Source organism: Sinocyclocheilus rhinocerous, unplaced genomic scaffold (assembly GCF_001515625.1).
Source record: "Sinocyclocheilus rhinocerous isolate Xijiao unplaced genomic scaffold, SAMN03320098_v1.1 scaffold1655, whole genome shotgun sequence".
NCBI classification, from domain to species: domain Eukaryota; kingdom Metazoa; phylum Chordata; class Actinopteri; order Cypriniformes; family Cyprinidae; genus Sinocyclocheilus; species Sinocyclocheilus rhinocerous.
In genome coordinates this window covers 1,373,242-1,394,252 of record NW_015655597.1, presented here as the reverse complement: position 1 = coordinate 1,394,252, position 21,011 = coordinate 1,373,242, and the positions used below count along the sequence as shown (strand labels likewise).

Genomic DNA, 21,011 nt, shown 5'->3' with positions numbered 1-21,011 from the left:
ATACACATGTCTGAGTCATTTCTGTCTTTTAATTTATTTTTGCTGAGTCAGAGAACTCTGTTCAGACTTGGGACCCAGCAAATATTGACAAGGCTTGGCTGACTGCCCTCATAACAGACATCCATGGGTGTTAACATCCAAAGTTAATGCTTTTAAAATTAAAGAAACAACACCGACATAATGTGCTAAGAACTGAGAATTGCTATGTGGCAAACAACTACAGCCTTTGAAAACATAAACTTAAAAAATCCTTGCATGTTTGATGTTTTCCTCCAATAACTTCAGCTCTCCTTTAGTGTTTCATGGTGAATAAGCCAACATAAGTTTTCCAAGAGAAACTATGTGAATTTCATTTAAGGAACATGTCAGATGTAGTTTAAGTTTTAAAATATTTATAATGCTCATATCCGACACGACAACTCAACTTGAAAAAATACAAAATAAAATAAATTTGCTTCATCGTTTTTATGTAACAAGATTTGTGACTTCTCTGTGGCAGTCAAACAGGAAGTTTAAACTACATAATTAATGCTGCTCTTGGATGGAATGAAGTGGAAATTACAATGACTTTCAGTGGGCCAATTAGTCAACAATTTCTATGGCATTTCTATGTAGGGATTCATCTTGCTCAGACAAGAGTATTTTTATGTGTATTTATATTATACGTTTTTAACTTATATCTGTAATAAATAGCGACGTACTGTTGCTATGGTTACCACCTCGGGTGAACTCGATTTCTCAGCAGAACACATTTGCAGTAGACGAAAATTTGATACCTTCGTGGTTAGTAATAAAGTAGTTAGTTAGGTAGTTAGTTACTAATTCTCACAAACAGCTATTTTTGCTAGTATAGCATAAATGACAGCGAACTAACGAGTCCATCACTTGTTGAAATAATATAGGCATTTTCGTTCAATCTTGAAATCATTGTTTAACAAATTGTCTTGCATATGGTTATATTTTTTTCACTTACTGGCCTGTAGCTACTCTTTAAACGAAACATACGTTCAGTTAATGACTCAGCGTAGATGTTCTACATCATGTTTGTCAACTCGAGAGTGTTCTGATGACTGAAGCATCAGCGGAGGGCGACGTCACGCGTCACGTGGTGAAGTTTGGGACTAGGCTCCACAACGCGACCTCAATAGTTGCGTAGCGGGTTGATACACCGCCATGTGGTCTGATTGATGTGTCAAAGCACACCATGAGCGCTCGAATTGAAATATTGCAAACCGAAAACTGAACGACACTGAAACAGCTTGGCAAGTGGCCTTTTACATTTTAATTTCATCTGAAGACTGTTAAATTTTTTCACGCCTTGCTTTCCTGCCTTGTCTTTTGTCACATGGAACAAAGCGCTATGCGCACCTGCCAGAGAAGATAATAACGACCAGCAAACGGTAAGGATTCAGCAACATGAAAATCCACAGTATTAAATGTATCTAATTAAACCTCTTATTCAAGTTTTTTGGTTTATTTGATGAGTGTGTTTGGAAAAACATACATAACTGGTTTATTCTGAACGCCGTGTAGCCTATTCTTTGATTTAAAATAGCCTATATGAAAAACATAATTAAAAAGACACGATACAATGGGAAACCGTTATAAACAACGCTCTGGTTCCTTTTTTAAGGGGGGTTGGCCACTGTTTAATAGAAGAGACCGTTTTAAATGATTGGACCGATTTGATGTGAGTTATCATCTGGAATTCTTCCTCAAAACTGGGATCTATGAGCGGGAAAGCATTACTAAAGACGAAAGAAGATAAGGATGCAACAAAGGGTAAGACGTCACATGTATAATTTTGCTTAAACATTTTTGCTTTCCATGTATTGATATAAATTTGGCTGTTTATGATTCTGCTAAAAGGGCGCACGATCTGGTTATGCAGACGGTTACAATTAATGGCCCGATGTCAAGCATCGCACGGAAAATCATTAAATATAGATTCCCTCGGTGGTAGTAGCCACCGGTCTATTAGGCCTCTACAGAGAGTAACTTAACATGAAATTATAAAAATATATCGGCGTTTAAGCTTATAGATAAACATAACCAACAAGTGTGATGTTTATTTTGCCATCATATTTGCGGTGGCGCGGACACTTTAAATCTACTGTAACAGCCGAGTGCGCTTCACGAGAAGCAAAATAGCTTTCCACTCTTCTCACACTTTACCTCAAAACAAACGCTTTAATTAAAAAACAATTTCTTTAGATAAAACGTGTTGATAGCAAGAAATTGATTATAAATGTATTATTTTTCTTGAGTGACATAGGCTCTCATACACTGTAGGCTAAAATCCAATAGTTTACCTTACTTAGATTTAATTAGTTATCTTTACTTAGTTGTTATACTTACTAGGTTTTATTAAGTTACAGCTACTTTCAAGGTAAGTAAAACAATTTACTTACTGTTTTGAGTGACACTTACTTAAAATATTTAAGTAGCCACAAAGGAACCAATGACATTGATAAAGCAGTGAGAGGCAGCAGTGCATTAATATGTTGCTAGAGTGCAACATAACAACAGAAGAAGAAGAAAAGAAAAAGAGTCTTAATAGACTTTTCACACATTTTCTCCATGTCTGCAGTTATCTTTCACTAGTTGCATTCACTCGTTTCCCAAAGTCATCTTGAATGTTGAATTTTCAATACAACTGAAATATTTGAGAGAACATCATATAAGCTAACTTCATAAATTGATGTTGATTTCCTAAAATGTGCTTGTTTGTTTTTTTTTACTCACCATTATAGTGATTAGCATTCCTTTTGGTTGGGCACTTGGAACTTTGTTAATGTTACTATAATTTTTTTCCTCTTAATGCAGCAATGCATCATGAAGTTAGAGTTATTTGATTTCAAGGGAAGATAAGTAATACATAGGTTGCATTTAGAAAGTGACTTATCTTCTATTAAGCGTATTAGTGTATTTTTTGTGTGTTTTTTAATGAACTTTTTCTAATTTCATTTTTCATAAATACTTTGAGATGCTTTTTATTGTATTTATAAAATCCTTAAATAGTGTGTGGTAATATGCTAAAATCACACACAGATTTAAACATTCAGCAGGTGAATCACAACAATGGTAACAATTCAATTTCATTTATTTTCATTAATTGTAACAATAACCATTTTATTTGCTCTTTTTGTTGTGCTACTGCTGACACAAGACAGCAAATAAAATTGGCAAATAAAATCAGCAACTGTAAAACAAAGCAACTGCATAATTTATTCTGCCGCAATGCCACTCTGGGAGTCAGCGAGTATCTATACTAAGTCATGAGTAAACCTAAATGAAAGGATCAAGTACCCCCTACAGTTCCTTTGTAGTTACTAGAACTCTCGTGAAAGTAAACTATACTAACTAAGCATTTGTCAGTACAACATACTATTCCTATTTCACTTTACTTAGTTTACTTAGGCAATCGGTTTGCATGCTTTTTTTAAGTAAGCCCAACTAATTAGATTTTACAGTGTAGGCGCTCTTCAGTTCACGGATGTAGGCTGGGTACCTATTGCCATGGAGACAAAGAGGCGGAGAGTAGCTACCTCATTAAAAATACATAGCATGCTGTATAAAGCATGTATTCTGTTTTTAGTGTCTACTGTACAGTGGTCCTTTCACTGGACATAAATTGCATAACATTTTATATAAGGTCAACAAGCATTAAAGTACACGCCTGGTTTTTAGTAATATGTTCTAATTGTTGTGTGGTTGGGTCATAAGTAATATAGCTGTTCATGCACCCTGAGAGGGAGCTATGAATGGTTGTGCAGAGGAGTAGGTTTGATTAAGTTGTTACAGGAAAAACTCATTAAAGTTTATTAAGTTATGGAAAAGTGAGGAACAATCTACACATCTACACTGAGGCCATGTTAAATGAGTGGTCATTAAAAAGACACAGATTTCATTATATTTAATAGACCTGTGGGGATTCAGCTTAAACAAGAGATTAAGCTTCTTTGGAGTTTTAATTGAACACACTGTTCATTTAGAACACCTTCATTAAGTGTTTAATTCTGGTCACTGTATGCACCACTGTATGTCCATGTTTTATAATAGTGTCCTTCAAAGATACATCATACGCTGTGATGTTGATACTAATAAAATTAATTTTTCATGTTGAAGCCTCAATGATTTATACTTTGTAACCTCATAAAAGTGTCAGTGACAAAAATTCATCATATGTAGGCTAATGCGTCACACCACATGTGTAAACATGACTCCTCCAGAATAATCTTACTATGTGGCTATAGATTAGATATAATACAAAAAAGTAACAAATATATATACAGTACACAAAAATAATAACAGGTAGGCCTATGTTAAAAAAATGTAATTAAAAAAAATATATAATAAACGATTTGACTAGTTTATATAAACTTGACTGTCTTAGAAAGTCTAATACGTTCATTTGTTTCTGTGTTCAGCTTAGTCATTAATTCGTTTATATTTTTCATGACAGTTGATACTGTTGTAGAAATAGCGAAGAATGTTGTGTAGATTTCACTAAATACATAGCTTTACCACCAGATGTCAGTATCATCTTTCTGGTCTCTTTTTTTTTATGGCTTTCGGACTCCCGCTGTCTCTCTCTCTGTGTGTGTGTGTGTGTGTGTGTGTGTGCGTGCACGCTGGCACGAGTCAGTATATCGTGTAAAAATTATGTCTAGGCTATATTATGTCATACCATATTTTTCCCAATACTTGTTGTTCTGTCATTATGTTTAAGTATACACTGTTCAAGATGGCAAGGAGTACATTCTGTTGGGGACGGAGTCAACTCAGTCGCTTGCTGTAGATAAGAAAGAAAACTCACCCTTTCATAGTAAATGTCAGGAGCTCTTTTGCTGTCCATTCTGGAAACTCTTCGTTTTAAAGAAAAAAGAAAATACTGAAGGTTTGTCGAGATGAGTTCAGTTCTGCCTGACGAGCACTTTGTAATTTCACATAAGAATGTTTTATAAGCAAAGACTATTGACATTCTTTTTTTTAATCATCAACACCGTGCTAACACACCGGAAATAACATGCGTTGTAAATGTTTTATATGGACACTTCTCACAGACTCTGATGGCCCGTTTCCACAAATGTTAAAAACATCACAAATCTAGTAAAGTTTTTTTTTTTTTTACTATACATGTATAACTATTGTTATTTTACCTTGGCATTAAGTTAACTATCGCTGCTGTGAGAGTTTATGGCTCAGGGAGTGGCGGCAAATTTGAAATCTTGATCTTATTGCCAGCGTAAACAATCTCCGGATAGTTTTTCCTTCTTTTGTAAAGTCATAGAAACGCTGTCGGTATTCCTTTTGCAAATGTGGATACAAAAATTATATTTGTTGTAGTTTACATTCACCATAAAAGTTTACCCAGCGTCGGCGTTTGAGAAACCCGGAAATGTGAAAAATGTCCACTGCAACACATGCTATTTAATTTGCACAAGCTGTTATGAATTTTAATTAACTGAATAGAAATGGAATTATCAGTATACGCCTTCACGTCTGGGCCCGCACAAGTTATTGTTACTCCTGCATGTATACACTGACTGTATTTCAAACTCAAGTCTGTTTTATTGCGCACTTCAGGAACGCTTGAGCAAAAGACTAGGGATATACAAAGATGGTTCACTCTTTTACTTATGAATGGGAGAAAATGCAATGCGCAACAAGGTGGAATAAGTCCCGCCTTCTAAATGAAAGAGCCAATCGCTGATCGGTAAAGTCATTGCGTCACTGCAGCTGCAGTTAGAAGCTCTGGTTATGACTGCACTGCACAGCTTCGCGCTTATGACTGCACATGCGCATTGGCTGGTCTAGCCTGAAAAATAAGCTTTTTAACGCTATTTGAGCATAAGGAACAACATTTATGGGGCAGTTGATTTCAGATTTTGTTGCTGATTTGAAATATGTAATTTAATTGTGAGTTCAGCAAGCAGTTTTTGAGATTTCAGGAATCCCCCATTCATTTAGATAGGACTTGGTCTTGGATGCCCGAAATAGTGGCCGCCGAGTGAACAGACCTTGAAAGGGACTTTGGATGAGCCCAATGTTCCCTCTGAGCCCATTTCACATCTTTTAGCGCCATCTAGTGGTGCTCTTTGAGATCAGCTTCAGGGTGTGGTTGTTGTTTTTACTCGAAAGGTGTCTGAAAACAGAAACATAAAACTAAAGTATTTTCTAACTGTTTAGGTTAAATAGTCCTACGTTTAGCCAAATTAAATCTGTTTTGATCATATATATACGTTGTTTGAATTATCCAAAATGTTCAGTTAATTGTTAATGGGCATTGTGCTTTTGTTCAACAGTCAGTCACTAAAATAAAGGGGATTTTTTATATTTTTATGCCATTTTGTGACTCCATCTTTTCTCATCATTACAAGATTTTAGATAGTTGAAGTTCCATAAACCATGGTTTAATAGCCCTAATAAATTATATCAAGACTTTTAAATTATATTATTGCCTGGCTAATTCAATTCAGTTCCCAACAAAGGCAATATATTTGTTAATAGCAACATAGAGAATATAGAAGATAAAAAGTGCTCCAGCTCAGGGTCCCTTATGTGTAAAGACGTCAAGAACTGATAGAAGTCACAGTCGCTAGAGATTTGATGTGAATGAGTAATATAGAGACTGCAAAAGCAACAGTAATATAGAGACTGCAAAAGCAACAGGATTACTTAAAACACTTGCGTATGACAGCGACTTTGATATGATCTTAAACTCACATTAGATTAGTTGCATTAGATGAGCAGTAAAATATGCTTGGTTGTGTCGCATGTTGGCCCAACACATAACAGAAAGGAGGGCCAGACTAATTTGATTCCCCCTGTCTGAGAAAAAACCCTGTTTCCTCATTACGCTGGTATCTCATTAGTCTCTCTCTGAACATGCAGCTGCCTGGTTCGCTCTGCTTTTCTGGACTGTTCCTAAATTGCATGGTTTTCAGAGCTTGTAAACCGGCCAGATCTCTGACACTTTTATTACCAAGAATAATATTTAGAAGCAGGACTTTTTATCCTAATGGGTTTTATTTATTGCCCTGTTATTTTTCATGATGCTGCCTTGGCAACACTAACACTGTAATCTGTTATTGACTATAAGCTGGATATATCGAGCGTATACTTTTAAGTAGGGCTGGACGATATGGCCAAAATTGATATCACAATATATTTCTTAATTTCGGTCGATACGATATAATTCCGATATCGATATGAACACTATTTATCTGAAATAGAAATCTTTTGTAACATTATAGATGTTCAACGAAGTCAAACGCCACAAATAAATCAATGTATGGGAAACTGGTAATGTATATCGAAATATCGGAAATGTGTTTAAAAATCATATCACCGTTATTGAAAAAAAATTATATCGCGATACATATTGATATTGAATTATTGTCCAGCCCTACTTTTAAGTAAATCCTCAGGTTTGTGATTAGGATTCATTTATCTCAACAAAGGTATGAGAGTGTTTGCTCTCTCTACTCTCTTCAGCTTCTTGCTGTGAATGACCCTGAAGATAATTTTTAGATTTGGCAGTATCACAGATGCATCTAATGAATCATTGATAAGGTGCCCTAAGCTCATAGTGGTTTGTCAATAATAGCCGATAATGATCTGCTATGATCACCGGGCTGTGATCTTTTAATGGACAGAATACTCATGAGAATTAGTTGAAAGTTCGCAACGCCCTTTTTCTTGCTTTGCACACTGTGAAGAAGTGTGAAAGAATTAAAGCCTTCTCTGGATGCCTCTGAGAGTAGCATGGCGTTTCCCTTGAGAAGATCTGTATCAGGTACACTTTTAGATATCTGTAGATATCCAATCCTAAGGTCTTTCTTAATAGGAGATAGACAAATGAATGAGGTATAGACATTTCTAAGCTGATGATGGCATGTTTGAGCGGTTGAATGGCTTTGTTTGTAATTAATAGAAAGGTGTTTAGTGCTGTCCGTGGTGCTGAAATTCACCAGTGCAACTAAAATTCATCTTAAGTGGGTCACAAGATTTTTCTAGTTGTTTCCTCAAAGGAGAATCTGAGTTTTAAAAAAACAAACAGATTTGAAATATATATTTGCTTATATATATATTTTCGAATATATATTTCCGCTGTGTTCTTAGTTAGCACCACCCATCCTTATACACTGTAAAAATGTTTTGTCAGGTAATCTAAATAATGTGCTTGATGTGGTAACATCTAAATTAACTGGTTTTGGATTGAGCATTCAGTGAAAAATATTATTTATATAAAATAAAAATATTATTTATTCAGTGAAAAATATTATTTATATATTTATATATATATATATATATACCTATAGGTTGAGGGTTAATTCAAAAGGATGTACAAATCTATTAAATTAAATGCAGGTTACTTTACCATATACAGTAAGAGTATTTTAAATATTTCATATATTTTTGAGTATAAAGTGTAAAATTACTGTAGATATTTTTATTTGATAAATTCTTTTAATTTTCAGGCAAAAAATATTTACAATAATAGACAATAATATACTTTTATATTTATTTGTAAACATAGGCTATTGTTGAAATTTTTATAAGTAAAAAGTATAATCCCCGTTCCCAGAAACCCCCTGTGTGAAGTATTAATTAAAAAGTTAGTTTCTCTTATTTTCATTATTAGTTATTTATTAAGTGTTTTATGTTATACATTGCACAGTATGTTGTTTAGTTAATGTTTAATGCGCTATTGTTACTCTGATGGTGTTCATGTTATTATTTAGTAGCTGTAGAGGCGGTTTTTATGAATTTATGTTATGTGGCCTTCTTTTGTCTGTTATCACTATTGTAGAAGCAAACAGATTTAAATACCACAAATTAGTTGGTAAATTAGCATTATAGCATTAAATGAGATATAAATGAGGCAACCACTTTTGTTTGCAAAAAATTATATAAATTCAACAAAACATTTTTACAGTGTCATTCTACAAAACAATACAAAACATGTATGACAATGAAACGACTACTAATGAGTTAGATTATGTGTGCCAAAAAAGGCCACTCCTCATTTCAGGAGGCTCTAATATTGCCTGTTTATACACGGCGGCTTGTTGAGGACCACAGTCACGTCTCTCGGGCGGTCTGTCACCATGCAGCCGCAGAAGCCGTGCTGCTGCAGGAACCACTGCGAGGAGAACGAGCTGCTGCTGCATTCCAACCCAGTGTCGAAAAGAGAGCAATCTGGAATCTCCGCACTATTGGATGTGGATATTTTTCCTTCTTGGATCATATTGCTGACACCTGAGTTCAGACGCTGTTTCCAACGCCTCTGAATTTTCATATTTTGTGCGGTCTTGGGGAACGGGGAATCTGTTGAGCGCCTGTGCAGAGCTCCACTGCTGAAAACATGAGCACATCTGCAAGGAAAGCCGATTAATCCACTAAACTTCAATTAAAGGCTGCGTTATTGAAAGGCGGGGACCTCTTGCTCACAATTTCCCGGCACAATTCCCCCTCTCTCTTTCTCTCTCTACCGTTTCTCACATGTAGACAATATTTAATTATTTCCTCAGCCGCGGTGTGTTAACAGGTGCTCATTTTTCTGAATCAGCGCATGGCTTAGTAAAGCGTTGGATCATGGCACAATGGCACGCGTTTCTCTCTCCCACAAATGCGCAACAAAAAGGCAACGTTTTCTAGAAGGCAGCTTTTTTCCCCGGAGAGAAGAAGAGGAGCTGCTGTCCGGGATCTGCTGCACCATGTCAGGGCACAACAGCCGACGCTGAATGAAGCGGCTGTAAAGGCTTCAAACCAAGTGATTTGTCAATAGGAAAATATGCTCAATCCCAATAAGCAGTCCGTCGTGGAGTATTGATTTTACTTCCTCAGTGACAATGTTCTGAGCACACAGGACTTTAACATACACAACATATGGTCATTTTCAATCTGGGACGCGTCGCCACAACGAAACGCCAAACTGGCTACAGCCGCAGCGATCGCCAGCTCCCTCATTCGGCAGAGGAGGCAGGCGAGGGAGCGGGAGAAAGCCAATGCCAACCGCTGCGCCAGCAGCCCCAATAAGAGCATAGCGAACTGCGAGAAGCCCAGCAGGCTCAACTTATTCTCACGCGTCAAACTCTTCGGCTCGAAGAAACGCAAGAGAAGGCGGCCAGGTCTGATGTTATGTGTGTTCTTTTTAGCAGAATTTACCCAGATAGCCAAGTCCATCAATCATCTTCATCATCCCCATCATCATCATCGTTATAGTTGAGTGTGTTTAGAAATTGTGACTACACTTTAACTCCTATTCGAAGGAGTCTGAACTGTAAACTCAGATGCGCTGGGCAGAGTAACAAGAATTACACAGTTCACTGCTTTTAAGCACTGGCTTCTCTCTGAGCTAGAGCTGATGTTGCAATATCACCAGGGCGCACAGCTCATCATTTGTTCTACACTAGATAGCATGCAGTCTACGCAGTTTGAATCAGAGATTCGGCTAAACGAAGATCTGTGGCACTCTTTGGGTTATGTTGATTTGGATTTTGGCATGGATTTTCATTGCTAATATTGAGTATTTTGTTACTATGAGCACTGGCTGGTCTTTCATTCAGTGTTTTATTTACTTATTATTCTACAATAAATATAATAAATCTTGGATCTTGTTTATGAATGAATATAGTGGGTTTCTGGATGGTACACTACTAGAAATAAAGATTCCAAAAGGGTGTTTTCGCAGTAATGCCATAGAAGAACCATTTTGGTTTCCCAAAGAACCTTTTAGTGAATAGTTCTTAAAAGAGAACATTTTTCTTAGTGTGAAGAACATTTTTTTCCACTTTAAAGAACCTTTTGTGCAATGAAAAGGTTCTGATGTTCATGAACCTTCATGAACCCTTAATTTTTAAATTGTAGGTTGAGGCAGATGTGAACTTGGGTCACAGAAAATGTGGTAACATGCAAATTAACTTAAAAAAATATTTTGAATGATATATAAAAAAATACATAAAAACATTTTTCTGAATATTTGTTGGTGAATTCATGCTCAGAGCACTGAAAATACAACCACTTACAAGTAAAAAATAGCGCAAAAACATATTAAAAATGTGAAATATTAATAATAGTAAAATAAATAATAGCGAAAAATAGTCAAAAATATTATTTAATATGACTGAAAAACCTGACCTTGCTTCACATCAATTAAAGTTATTCTAAAGGTCAGATCAGGTAGAAATACCTCTTTAAATAACAGCAGGTGAATAAAATGAGAATTACTATAATTTACTGGAAAATAGTTTGAGACATTTGTGCCATCATCAAATATCAATAGCACAGAATGGGTAAACAATGTGATTTGTATTCTCGCTGCTCTTTTTTGTATTTTCTCTTACAATGAAGAAATACAGTTTTTTTAAACTCATAAACTCAGAGCGGTTTAACTGGAATCAGGATATTACTGAAATGCTTGTTATATAAGCCATAGTTATCTATCACCTCAACACTGAGGCATGCTTGGCAAATGCCTGGGTCCTGTTGGCACCAGCACTCACTATGTTTTCACAATTCACATTTTATGGTTTTCCAACATTCATTTCTTGGCTTTCATAAGCTGTGCATTTGTGCTGGATGTTCTCTTATTCCTCACCCCATATAATCTGCTGTGGCACACCCTCCCTTCGCCCCATCCTCCTAAATTGTGTTGTCTCAATTCTACAGAGCCTCAGCTCAAGGGGATAGTCACCAAGCTCTACAGTCGACAAGGCTTTCATCTACAACTCCAAGCTGATGGGACCATCGATGGTACAAAAGAGGAAGATAATAGCTATGGTCGGTTCACTATACGTAACATGTTTAAACATGACCATGCCGACACGCTTCTTTCCCGTGGGTTCAATTCTGTTTTGTACTGTAACTTCACAGCTATTTTCAACCTCATCCCCGTTGGGCTGCGGGTGGTGGCTATACAGGGTGTCCAGACCAAGCTCTACCTGGCCATGAACAATGAAGGCTACCTGTACACCTCTGTAAGTATAACAATCTTTTCAAAATAATGGTTCCAAAAGGCGGTTTTCACAGCGATGCCATAGAAGAACCATTTTGGGTTTCCCAAAGAACCTTGCAGTGAACAATTCTTAAAAGAACCTTTTTTTTTCTGAAGAACATTTTAATAATCTACAGAACCTTTTTCCAACATAAAGAACCTTTTGTACAATGGAAAGATTCCATGGATGTTAAAAGTTCTTCGTGGGAACATCAATGCCAATAAAGAACCTTTATTTTTAAGAGAGTAGTGCATCTTTGCGAGTCCCTCCTACACATTGTGTGCTCTTCTGAGTTTAGGGCAGTAGTAAACATCTCACATTTCATCTCTGCTGCTCTCATTGTAGTTAAATCTACGTCTTAGACAGCATCATGGATGCCTCAGGATCCGAGCTGTTAACTTAAAGGTTGCAGGTTGGATTCCAGACAGCGGGCGATCGATGAACTGAAGAGTTGATGAGATCCAACTCCTGCCCAAACACCATCTGCCTCTCTTATTTTTTCACAGCATTGTATCGTGATCATATTCAAAGAGGAGATTATGGCATATTTAGACATGCTTGTTAGCACCTCACATTCACACAAAGATTATTCACACTTCATATAATTGCTTTGTATTTGAATGCTATCTATAGAACGCTCATGGGAGATCATCATCATAACCCAAGGTTTTCCGCCCAATATCTACTCTGCAGGTTTTAAATATGGAGAATTCACAATAATGCTTTAATGGATATTCTGTTTTGCGAGTGCCTCCCTCGCCTCTTTCCTTTGATTAAATGTGCTGTGGCGAGATAAATAATTTAGTGCTGTGCCAATAAGTGCTTCTGTCCATTCAAAATGGACATTTTGAGGAACATTGCTGGCATTAGAACGCTAAAGATTTGAAAGTCTTGGCCAGATCTGTGCTTTCATAATACAGAAACAGTTTACACTGTACCTTTGTATTTCAACTGTGTGTGGGTTCGCGTCTGACCGCCTGCCCACAGACATTGACTCTTTTCTCAGACTGTGATGATGTGTTTCCACAGTTATTAACATTGTAAATCTAGCTAAGTTTTTTATATTTTCATTTAAAAATGTAACATACATTTATGACTCTATACTTGGGCTATATTACCTTGGTATGAAATATCAGAAAACTAGTTAATGCTGCTTTGTGGGTGTTTCCCAATTACAAAGGAACAGCAAGTAACACATTAAATTAAATGTGAATTTTGTAGTAGAAAGACTGAAATGTTTTTTTTTTTTTTAAACACTCCAATAATCATTATTTACACTTTGAAAAATAATTTTTTACAGTGTATGACAACTTTGCTTCTAATAACACTGGAAATGTGGAAAAGGTCCATACTCAAACTCGCACCCATGGTCGTGCTGTTATACACGTATCTCCTTGTTGATTTTGAGAGGTTGTTTTCCCCAGGATGAATGTATTGATCCGTAGGAATGAGTCAAAGTGTTTCAGGCCTCAGGAGTTTAATGGTAATCAATCTGTACCACAAACTAGAGTGAAAGCACACGTGATGACGTGCTACCATGTTTAGACCACTTATTACAGTTCAAATCAGAGGAATTTACCTTCAAGTTTAGACAAATCATGATGAGGTGATGTGTGATATCGACGAGGCTGGTCTGGACCATCTTCAGCTCAAATTTGTCTGCTCTCAATTTCTTTATCTCCCTACTATCTCGCACACACATTTTTTTTTCTTTCTCTTATGAAAAATACTCCTCCAACATGTACACATTTTTCTCTTCCCCTCATTCTCTGTGTCTCTTATGTCTCTGTTGTCTTCTCTGCCCATTTCATTCTCACAGGAGCACTTCACACCAGAGTGCAAATTCAAAGAGTCAGTGTTTGAGAACTATTACGTGACATACTCATCAATGATCTATCGGCAGCAGCAGTCGGGCCGAGGCTGGTACCTGGGTCTCAACAAAGAGGGTCAAGTCATGAAGGGCAACCATGTAAAGAAGACCAAGCCGGCTGCACACTTCATTCCCAAACCTCTCAAAGGTTCGTTCAAGTGTCTTCTGTACCGATCGTCAGGCTGATGGCTTTCTAAAAATATCTATTTTAGACTGAGGAGATATTGACTGATTGTAGCGCAAGCATTCAAGTAACTTGTTGGCTTTCCAGCATGTCTCTGCAGTTGTTTGGTGTTAAGGACAGAAACGTGCTCTTTGAAGGGATGAAAATGCAGATGTGTTGCAAATGCAAGCTTGTATTGTACAAACTTGCATAACTGTGGTCGTGCTCAAGGGGGCATCTGTGCCATTAAACTGGTTAAACCAGTATATGTGCTGTAAACATGTTAAAGGGGTTATATGATGCTGCTAAAAAGAACATTATTTTGTGTATTTGGTGTAATGAAATGTGTTTATGAGGTTTAAAGTAAAAAAAAAACATTATTTTCCACATACTGTACATTATTGTTTCTCCTCTATGCCCCGCCTTTTTGAAACGCGTCGATTTTTACAAAGCTCATCGGTCTGAAAAAGCGAGGTGTGCTCTGATTGGCCAGCTATCCAGTGCGTTGTGATTGGCCGAATACCTCAAGCGTGAGACGGAAATGTTACGCCCCTCACATACTGTTGATGCCGTGTCAGGCCGGAGCGACGAGACATAAACATTAAAACCCATCACAAACGAGGCATTTGTTGCATCCAATGGGGACATAATTACTGATTATAATGACTTATACTGTCTTTTTACGCGTTACGTTGCGCCGCGTAAACATAAAACCCTGTCTGCATTTGTGATCAGAGAAATGACAAACAACAAGTGCTAACGTTAATCCACACTGCCCAAAACTCGCGTTTGAATCATCAGTGGCAAATCCTTTAAATGAAAACGTACTTACAGACTGTGAGTCAGAACTGCCGGCAATTTAGTCTAACGTAACTCTCCCAGGATCAGTAAACAGTCCTCCATAAAATGCGCTGCACACATCTGGATATTTAATTGGGTTAAACTGTTCTGGAACAGTGTTGTAAATACAACTTAACCACTGATTTGTAGTCGTGTCCTCTTTTGGAAGACCAAACAAAGTAGTTTCGCGTGTTAGAACGAGCCATTTTAGGTAGGCGTGGTTAACTCTTAACTTTTATAAAGAATATATCTTTGGATTTGAGACTTTAGTCTTTGCAACTTTACAGATCTTCTTTATGCACCAAGAGCTTGTAACACTCCAAAGAGAAAGGAAAAATTGAAATCGCATCATATGACCCCTTTAACAGCTTAAATAACTTTCTAAGCAGATTTTGTTTGGGGTGCTATATATTAGTACTACATGTTTTATCAGCCATTTTAGAGTTTTGTTGTTGTTTTAATTTATCAGCATTACTTAATTTTAAATTTAATTTAATTAATTTTAAATTTAACTGTTCATGCTCATTTCCCCTCTTTTCATCTAAGGACCAGTTAAAGGCATTCGTTGAGAACATTAGTATATTATGTCATCTTAAAAATGGATATTCTCAAATTCTGTATATGATAAAGTTGTGATGACTAAATTCGCTTGCAGCATTCAAAATGATAGATTTTAGTTTTTAATGTTTTATTTTTCATTCATTTAGGCAAAATACAATAGAATGTCAATATGAAAATAATTCTCTTCATTAACCAGAGAACCCCTAATTCTCAAAATATCGCTCTCCCATTGAAGAGAAAACAGACCATAAAAGAAGATGTTTAGAAACACCTTATTTTACCCCTTGTAGAAATATGCAGTTTTTTTCCTCCTTGAATTAAATTGGTGCCTTTCTTTCTCAGAACTGTCTGAATCAGTGGGGAAATCAAAAACTGCAGCTGCTTGTGTGCAGTCATAAGTGAAGCTACTGATAGATGGCTAGACATCAGTCTGCTTTAAATGAGCATGGAAGCTCCATGCAATTAGATTTTAAATGAAGTTATGGTGTATTCATGCAACACAAAATAATTTTTTATTGCAAGCAGGTGTTTTTGTGCTGCATAGGGTACTTACTTGGAACTGATTCAAATGATTTTCATGATATTCTACTTCGACAGACCGGAAGTTATTAATTTTCAATTGAGCTGAGTGGATTTCCCTTCATATGCGTATGCTGAGATTTTTTGTATCTGTTTTGTGCCCTGGTTGCGTTGAAATATTTGAACTTTTACTGCTAGCCCTTATGCAACGCCCGACCGGATATGATGTATTTTAATCAAAACTATGAGCATGAGGTGCTCATACATATATATATATATATATATAATTTTTTTCTCAGAAATAATTATTTTATGATCATTAAAGAATTTCTGTGGAAACCTACTATATTTTTCTTTAAAAAATATTAACGGTCATTTGTTTTGTGTTGATGTATTCACACATTCATTATTCAATCACTTAACCATGATGAATAAGTGGAGAATCATATTTTCAGTAGACAAGGTCATAAGAACCAGCACATAAAAGTCTGTTTTTGATTCATTAAAAAATAACAAAAAACGAGTGTGTCAAGAATCAATGTGTGCACCAGTCCTGCGCTGTATGTTTTGTGCTAAAATGCAAAAAAAAAACAAAAAAAAAACACATAGTATTTAGTATTTTAGTAAGGTGTTCCTATACCATTTCGGATATTCGCATAAGGCCCCGATGAGACAGAATGCGTTTTTCAGGTTTGAAAACGTGAGGCACACGGCACTGCCTTTTTTGGTTGACTTTTTTTCATTTAGAAAAGTGCAGCGCGCTGCGTTTTAAAAAAATGTTGCTAGGCAACCACAGAATCAGCTGTCCTGTCAGTCTAAACAAGGATTATAGAGCGAACGCTCTAAAATCTTTGGTTTGCTGTTAAGTAAACTGTCATATTAGCAGAAACTTAAAACAAAAATACAGCTCCGGGTAACCTGCAACAGCCACCACAAGATTCTCCTCCATCATTGCAGTCTCTGGACGTTCCAAGCAACTGTAAAATTCTGTCACCACAACAGAAGGCCCACCTCTCCATTCACTCGATTGGACAATGGGAAAAAAATGGGAATGACGTTGGCCACTTTTCTGGAGTTGATTTTTTTTTTCAACTTCAGGCGCTCAGAGTGCTCCTACAAAAACGCGAGGCACAGCAGGTGGCTAAAACGTGAGGCACCCGGGGCTCATAAACAGCACACAAAACGCACACTGCCAATAGAAAACAATTTAAAAAAGGTGCCTCTCACTGCAAAAAAAAAAAAGCGTTCTGTCTGATCGGGGCCTAAGTTTGTCGCATTTGCCCCCTAGTGCCAGTTGCACGGAACTTGCTAACTGGTCGTGAAGCATGCCTTTCCCGAACCTAAGACTCTTCGGAGAAGTTATTCTTAGTGAATCACAGACAATTGTGAATAAGTTGGAGCAGTTTCTTTGTATATATATATATATATATATATATATATATATATTAAATATGTTCCTACCTTTATTAGCGTTTAAAGCAACTTTTGGCATCAGAATGGCATTGCTGTTTTCCAAATATTTCATCCTCAGATTCAAAAGAATCAGTAATGGAACCCTCAAGGAACAGGAATCATTAAATTCCTTGTGATTCCCATGCCTATAGCGCTGTGTAGACACTAATAGAAGTTATTGATGTACTAATAAGGAGACAAGCTTGCTACAACCAGAACATGAGACCTGTTACTTGTGTCTCCCTCATGTAGTTGCCATGTACAGAGAGCCGTCGCTCCACGACCTGACTGAGTTCTCCCGCTCCGGAAGTGGCACTCCAACCAAGAGCCGCAGCGCCTCAGCCATGCTCAACGGTGGCAAGACTCTGAGCCAGAATGAGTCAACATAACCGCAGGGCACAACTGTCGTCTGCTGCTGTACAGTTGCTTGACTCTACCATCAACTAAACAGCACAAACGCGTTTACAAGAGTGTTTCCTGAAATCACTGTGATGAGAACACAAGTGCAAACCTACATTGTACAAACTTCTGCAGGACAACCTTGTGAGACAAACAAGCCAAGCCATCTTTCTGATGTAGGGGTCTGCGTCCATTTGCGGCCGATCCCCGTTTCCATGTGTAGCATACAGAGCTGTGGTTTTCTCCTGTGGCATTTTCACAGTCTTCTAGAACACCTACTTTTGTGTTTTGCTCCATTTCTTTCTTAGGGATGCCAGCTCCATAGTGCTAAGTCACCTACAATATGACAATAGCAGCTTGTGCGACCCATTTATCGGTATATAGAGACAGAAATCCCAAATGTTTTTGGACATATGATACAAGTATTTCAGCTCAGCTTTTTTGAGGCAGCGGTTCATTGTTGTGTGCTTTTTAGACGAGGCGTTTTGCTCCTCGCTTCTCTTTTTCTGAGAAGCCCCCCCCCCACACAGTTATTCTGCAAATTAAACAGAATTAGGGTTCGGTCTTTCTGCACACCAAAGATGTCATTTGTCTCTTTGTATGGAGGTAAGTCAATTTGTGTAATTTCAGCTCCCTCAGACAGATGGTGGAGAAAACCGCAAGAGTGAATGTCATTTAGTCAGAGGAAATGTATTCAGGATGGAAGAAGGCTACTCGTTGTGTCCCTGCTTTTTTTGTCTGTTTATGTCTTCCTTTACTTCCCCTCTAATTTGAGAACCCAGCATCTTGGAGAAGTGTCAAATCAAAAATTGTTTAAATTATTGATTAATGCCAACCCGGTAAGATTTCCGTAAAAACGGCAGGCTCCAGCCCCCCCACCATCTTTTTCGTAAACAAAAATATAATGAAAACCAAGCAAGAGAAAGCTTCCATTGCTTTTACAGGGCTAAATCAGCATAAGTAAATAATTTGTGTGTGAAAATTTATTCTTATGGTCCTTCTTTCTAGTCCTCAGTGCTCAGGCAGCAGCCCCTGTTTATAATTTTGATCAAAATCCTCTTCTGTTGGATGTATGTATGTATGTATGTATGAAGCATATTAAATGCATGGGGGACTATGGATGCTGCACGTTATGTGGCTATGTATATCAACTACAATATGGAACCATGTGCTCTAATGGATACTGGAGTAAAATACAAATGTATATAAATGCATTTTATCCTGCTACCCGCCTGTTTATTATTTGTTGTACATTTAAGAAGCTGCACTGAATAAAATGTTTTGTATGTTCAGAGCAATCACAATGTTTGATTATGTGTTGTTAAGTGACTTTCGCTGTGAATGCACGCGATAACTCTTCTTCAAAATAGAGTCATTGTATATGTTGTATGTGACAATGCTGCTTTAAAATACAAACTTAAAATTTTACTAATACAAATCTTTAAAAAAAATTTAATATTTGAATTAAGCATATTCTTACTGTTATAAAATACAAATGTAAAAATATTAATTAGATATGTAATATTAAATACAGTGTTGGGGAAAGTTACTTTTAAAAGTAATGCATTACAATATTGCGTTACTCCCTAAAAAAGTAACTAATTACGTTACTTAGTTACTTTTTATGGAAAGTAATGTGTTACGATACTTTTGAGTACATTTTTTAATCTGGGCAGGGCTGGCTTGTTTGTTTTTAATATAAAAAAGTTCTTCTTTTACAAAGGTAAAAGTCATTTCACAACAAAAGTGAAATGAATACAGCCTCAGGCTGAAGGAAATGTAATCTAGAACTACAGTAACATCACAGCGCACACAACGCCTCTGCACTTACTCCCCCATTTTTCACAACATGGCAACACGAGAGCTATCAGTCAAGACATGGGAAACAAAGTAAATAGCGGTACTTATTTGAAAAAGTAAGTCAGATATTTCCTTCTAAATTAAAAAGTAATGCGTTACTTTACTAGTTACTTGAAAAAAGTAATTTGATTACGTAACTTGCGTTACTTGTAATGCATTACCCCCAACACTGATTAAATATAAAATAATATTTAATGAAATGTAATATAAAGTATATACATTTTATGGAATTATAATGTTGTATAATTATGTACAATAAATATGTACAAATTATCTTGGCATATTTGTGTTTACGTATGTAATATTTAAAGACAAAATAGGTCTCTCTTTTATGGCAGATAGAGAATAACTCCAAAACTCTTATATAAAATAAAATATGTTAAATAAAATGTATTTTATATAAAATAAATTGTATATTTTTATATTATACTACATTTATATTTTTCCCCATATTTTACTTATACCCAGATTTGACCAATGTTTTTCATTACAGACTTAAATAATGTTAAAATATTCAAAGGTGACCTTATATTTAAAGATATCTTACAATAAATGAAATTATTACATGCCTCTCTGAAAAACTGATTCTGACTGTCTGTCATCAAGGCTGGCTGACTGTATATTATTGCTTGCATTTTTAATAACCTAGTTAATTAACAGTAGTTTGACATACTGTCCTGAAGTTATTAGTAATATTGACTGACAGAAATAATGACAACAGCAGCAAATAACTTTACATAAATTTTTTTTTTAAATTATATGACGAATTTGTTGTTCTGTACCAGTTTGTCAGTGAAACTCTTCACATCCTTTAAATATGCAGACTCTGTGACATTCAGAACCTCTTAGGAATGTACTCAGTGTTCATTTTGGCACCACAGTGCATAAACTGTGGTGAATTCATCTGAATTTAAGCCATAACTCGTGAATAAACATCAGGTCAGCGAGCACTGTTTGATTTTTAAGTAGATAGTTCTACCTGTTTTTATTCATGAATTCATATTGATGAAGACACTGTGAATGAATAAATTGATTTTGTTGTGCTTTGCTTCAGTGGTGTAATGAAATGTTGATCATGTCTAATGCATAACCTATGGGGAGGCTATTGGAAAACCATCTGCTGTTGTTTAATGTACTGTAAATGGGCATGATATAGGCCACATTTAAAGACCATCCAGTTCAACACTATTTAACTGAAATATGATCAAACCATTAATTAATGTATATAGGGACATTTTAATGAAAAGGCACTAAAAATAAAGAAGGCCTTGCTTGATTGTGTTTTCAGGACATTTAAAACGCAATCAAGCATTTAAGACAGACCAATATCATAAAGCAGCAG

General features: G+C 36.3%; 1 protein-coding gene across 1 annotated transcript; it reads left to right on the top strand.

Moving 5' to 3' along the window:
• The first annotated feature begins 1,149 nt into the window (after positions 1-1,149).
• On the top strand, positions 1,150-19,062 carry LOC107718748 (fibroblast growth factor 13-like). The gene is made up of 6 exons (XM_016525971.1): positions 1,150-1,400; positions 1,634-1,782; positions 11,680-11,790; positions 11,884-11,987; positions 13,825-14,023; positions 17,663-19,062. The coding sequence occupies exons 2-6, from the start codon at positions 1,731-1,733 to the stop codon at positions 17,797-17,799; spliced, it is 603 nt and encodes a 200-aa protein (XP_016381457.1). The 5' UTR covers positions 1,150-1,400; positions 1,634-1,730; the 3' UTR covers positions 17,800-19,062.
• Positions 19,063-21,011: the final 1,949 nt, after the last annotated feature.

Bases quoted from the DNA above. Each gene is read 5' to 3' on its own strand.
- LOC107718748 (XM_016525971.1), top strand. From the start codon at position 1,731: ATGAGCGGGAAAGCATTACTAAAGACGAAAGAAGATAAGGATGCAACA. The intron at 1,783-11,679 runs GTAAGACGTCAC...TCAATTCTACAG, and splicing joins AGATAAGGATGCAACAAAGG to AGCCTCAGCTCAAGGGGATA. The intron at 11,988-13,824 runs GTAAGTATAACA...TCATTCTCACAG, and splicing joins AAGGCTACCTGTACACCTCT to GAGCACTTCACACCAGAGTG.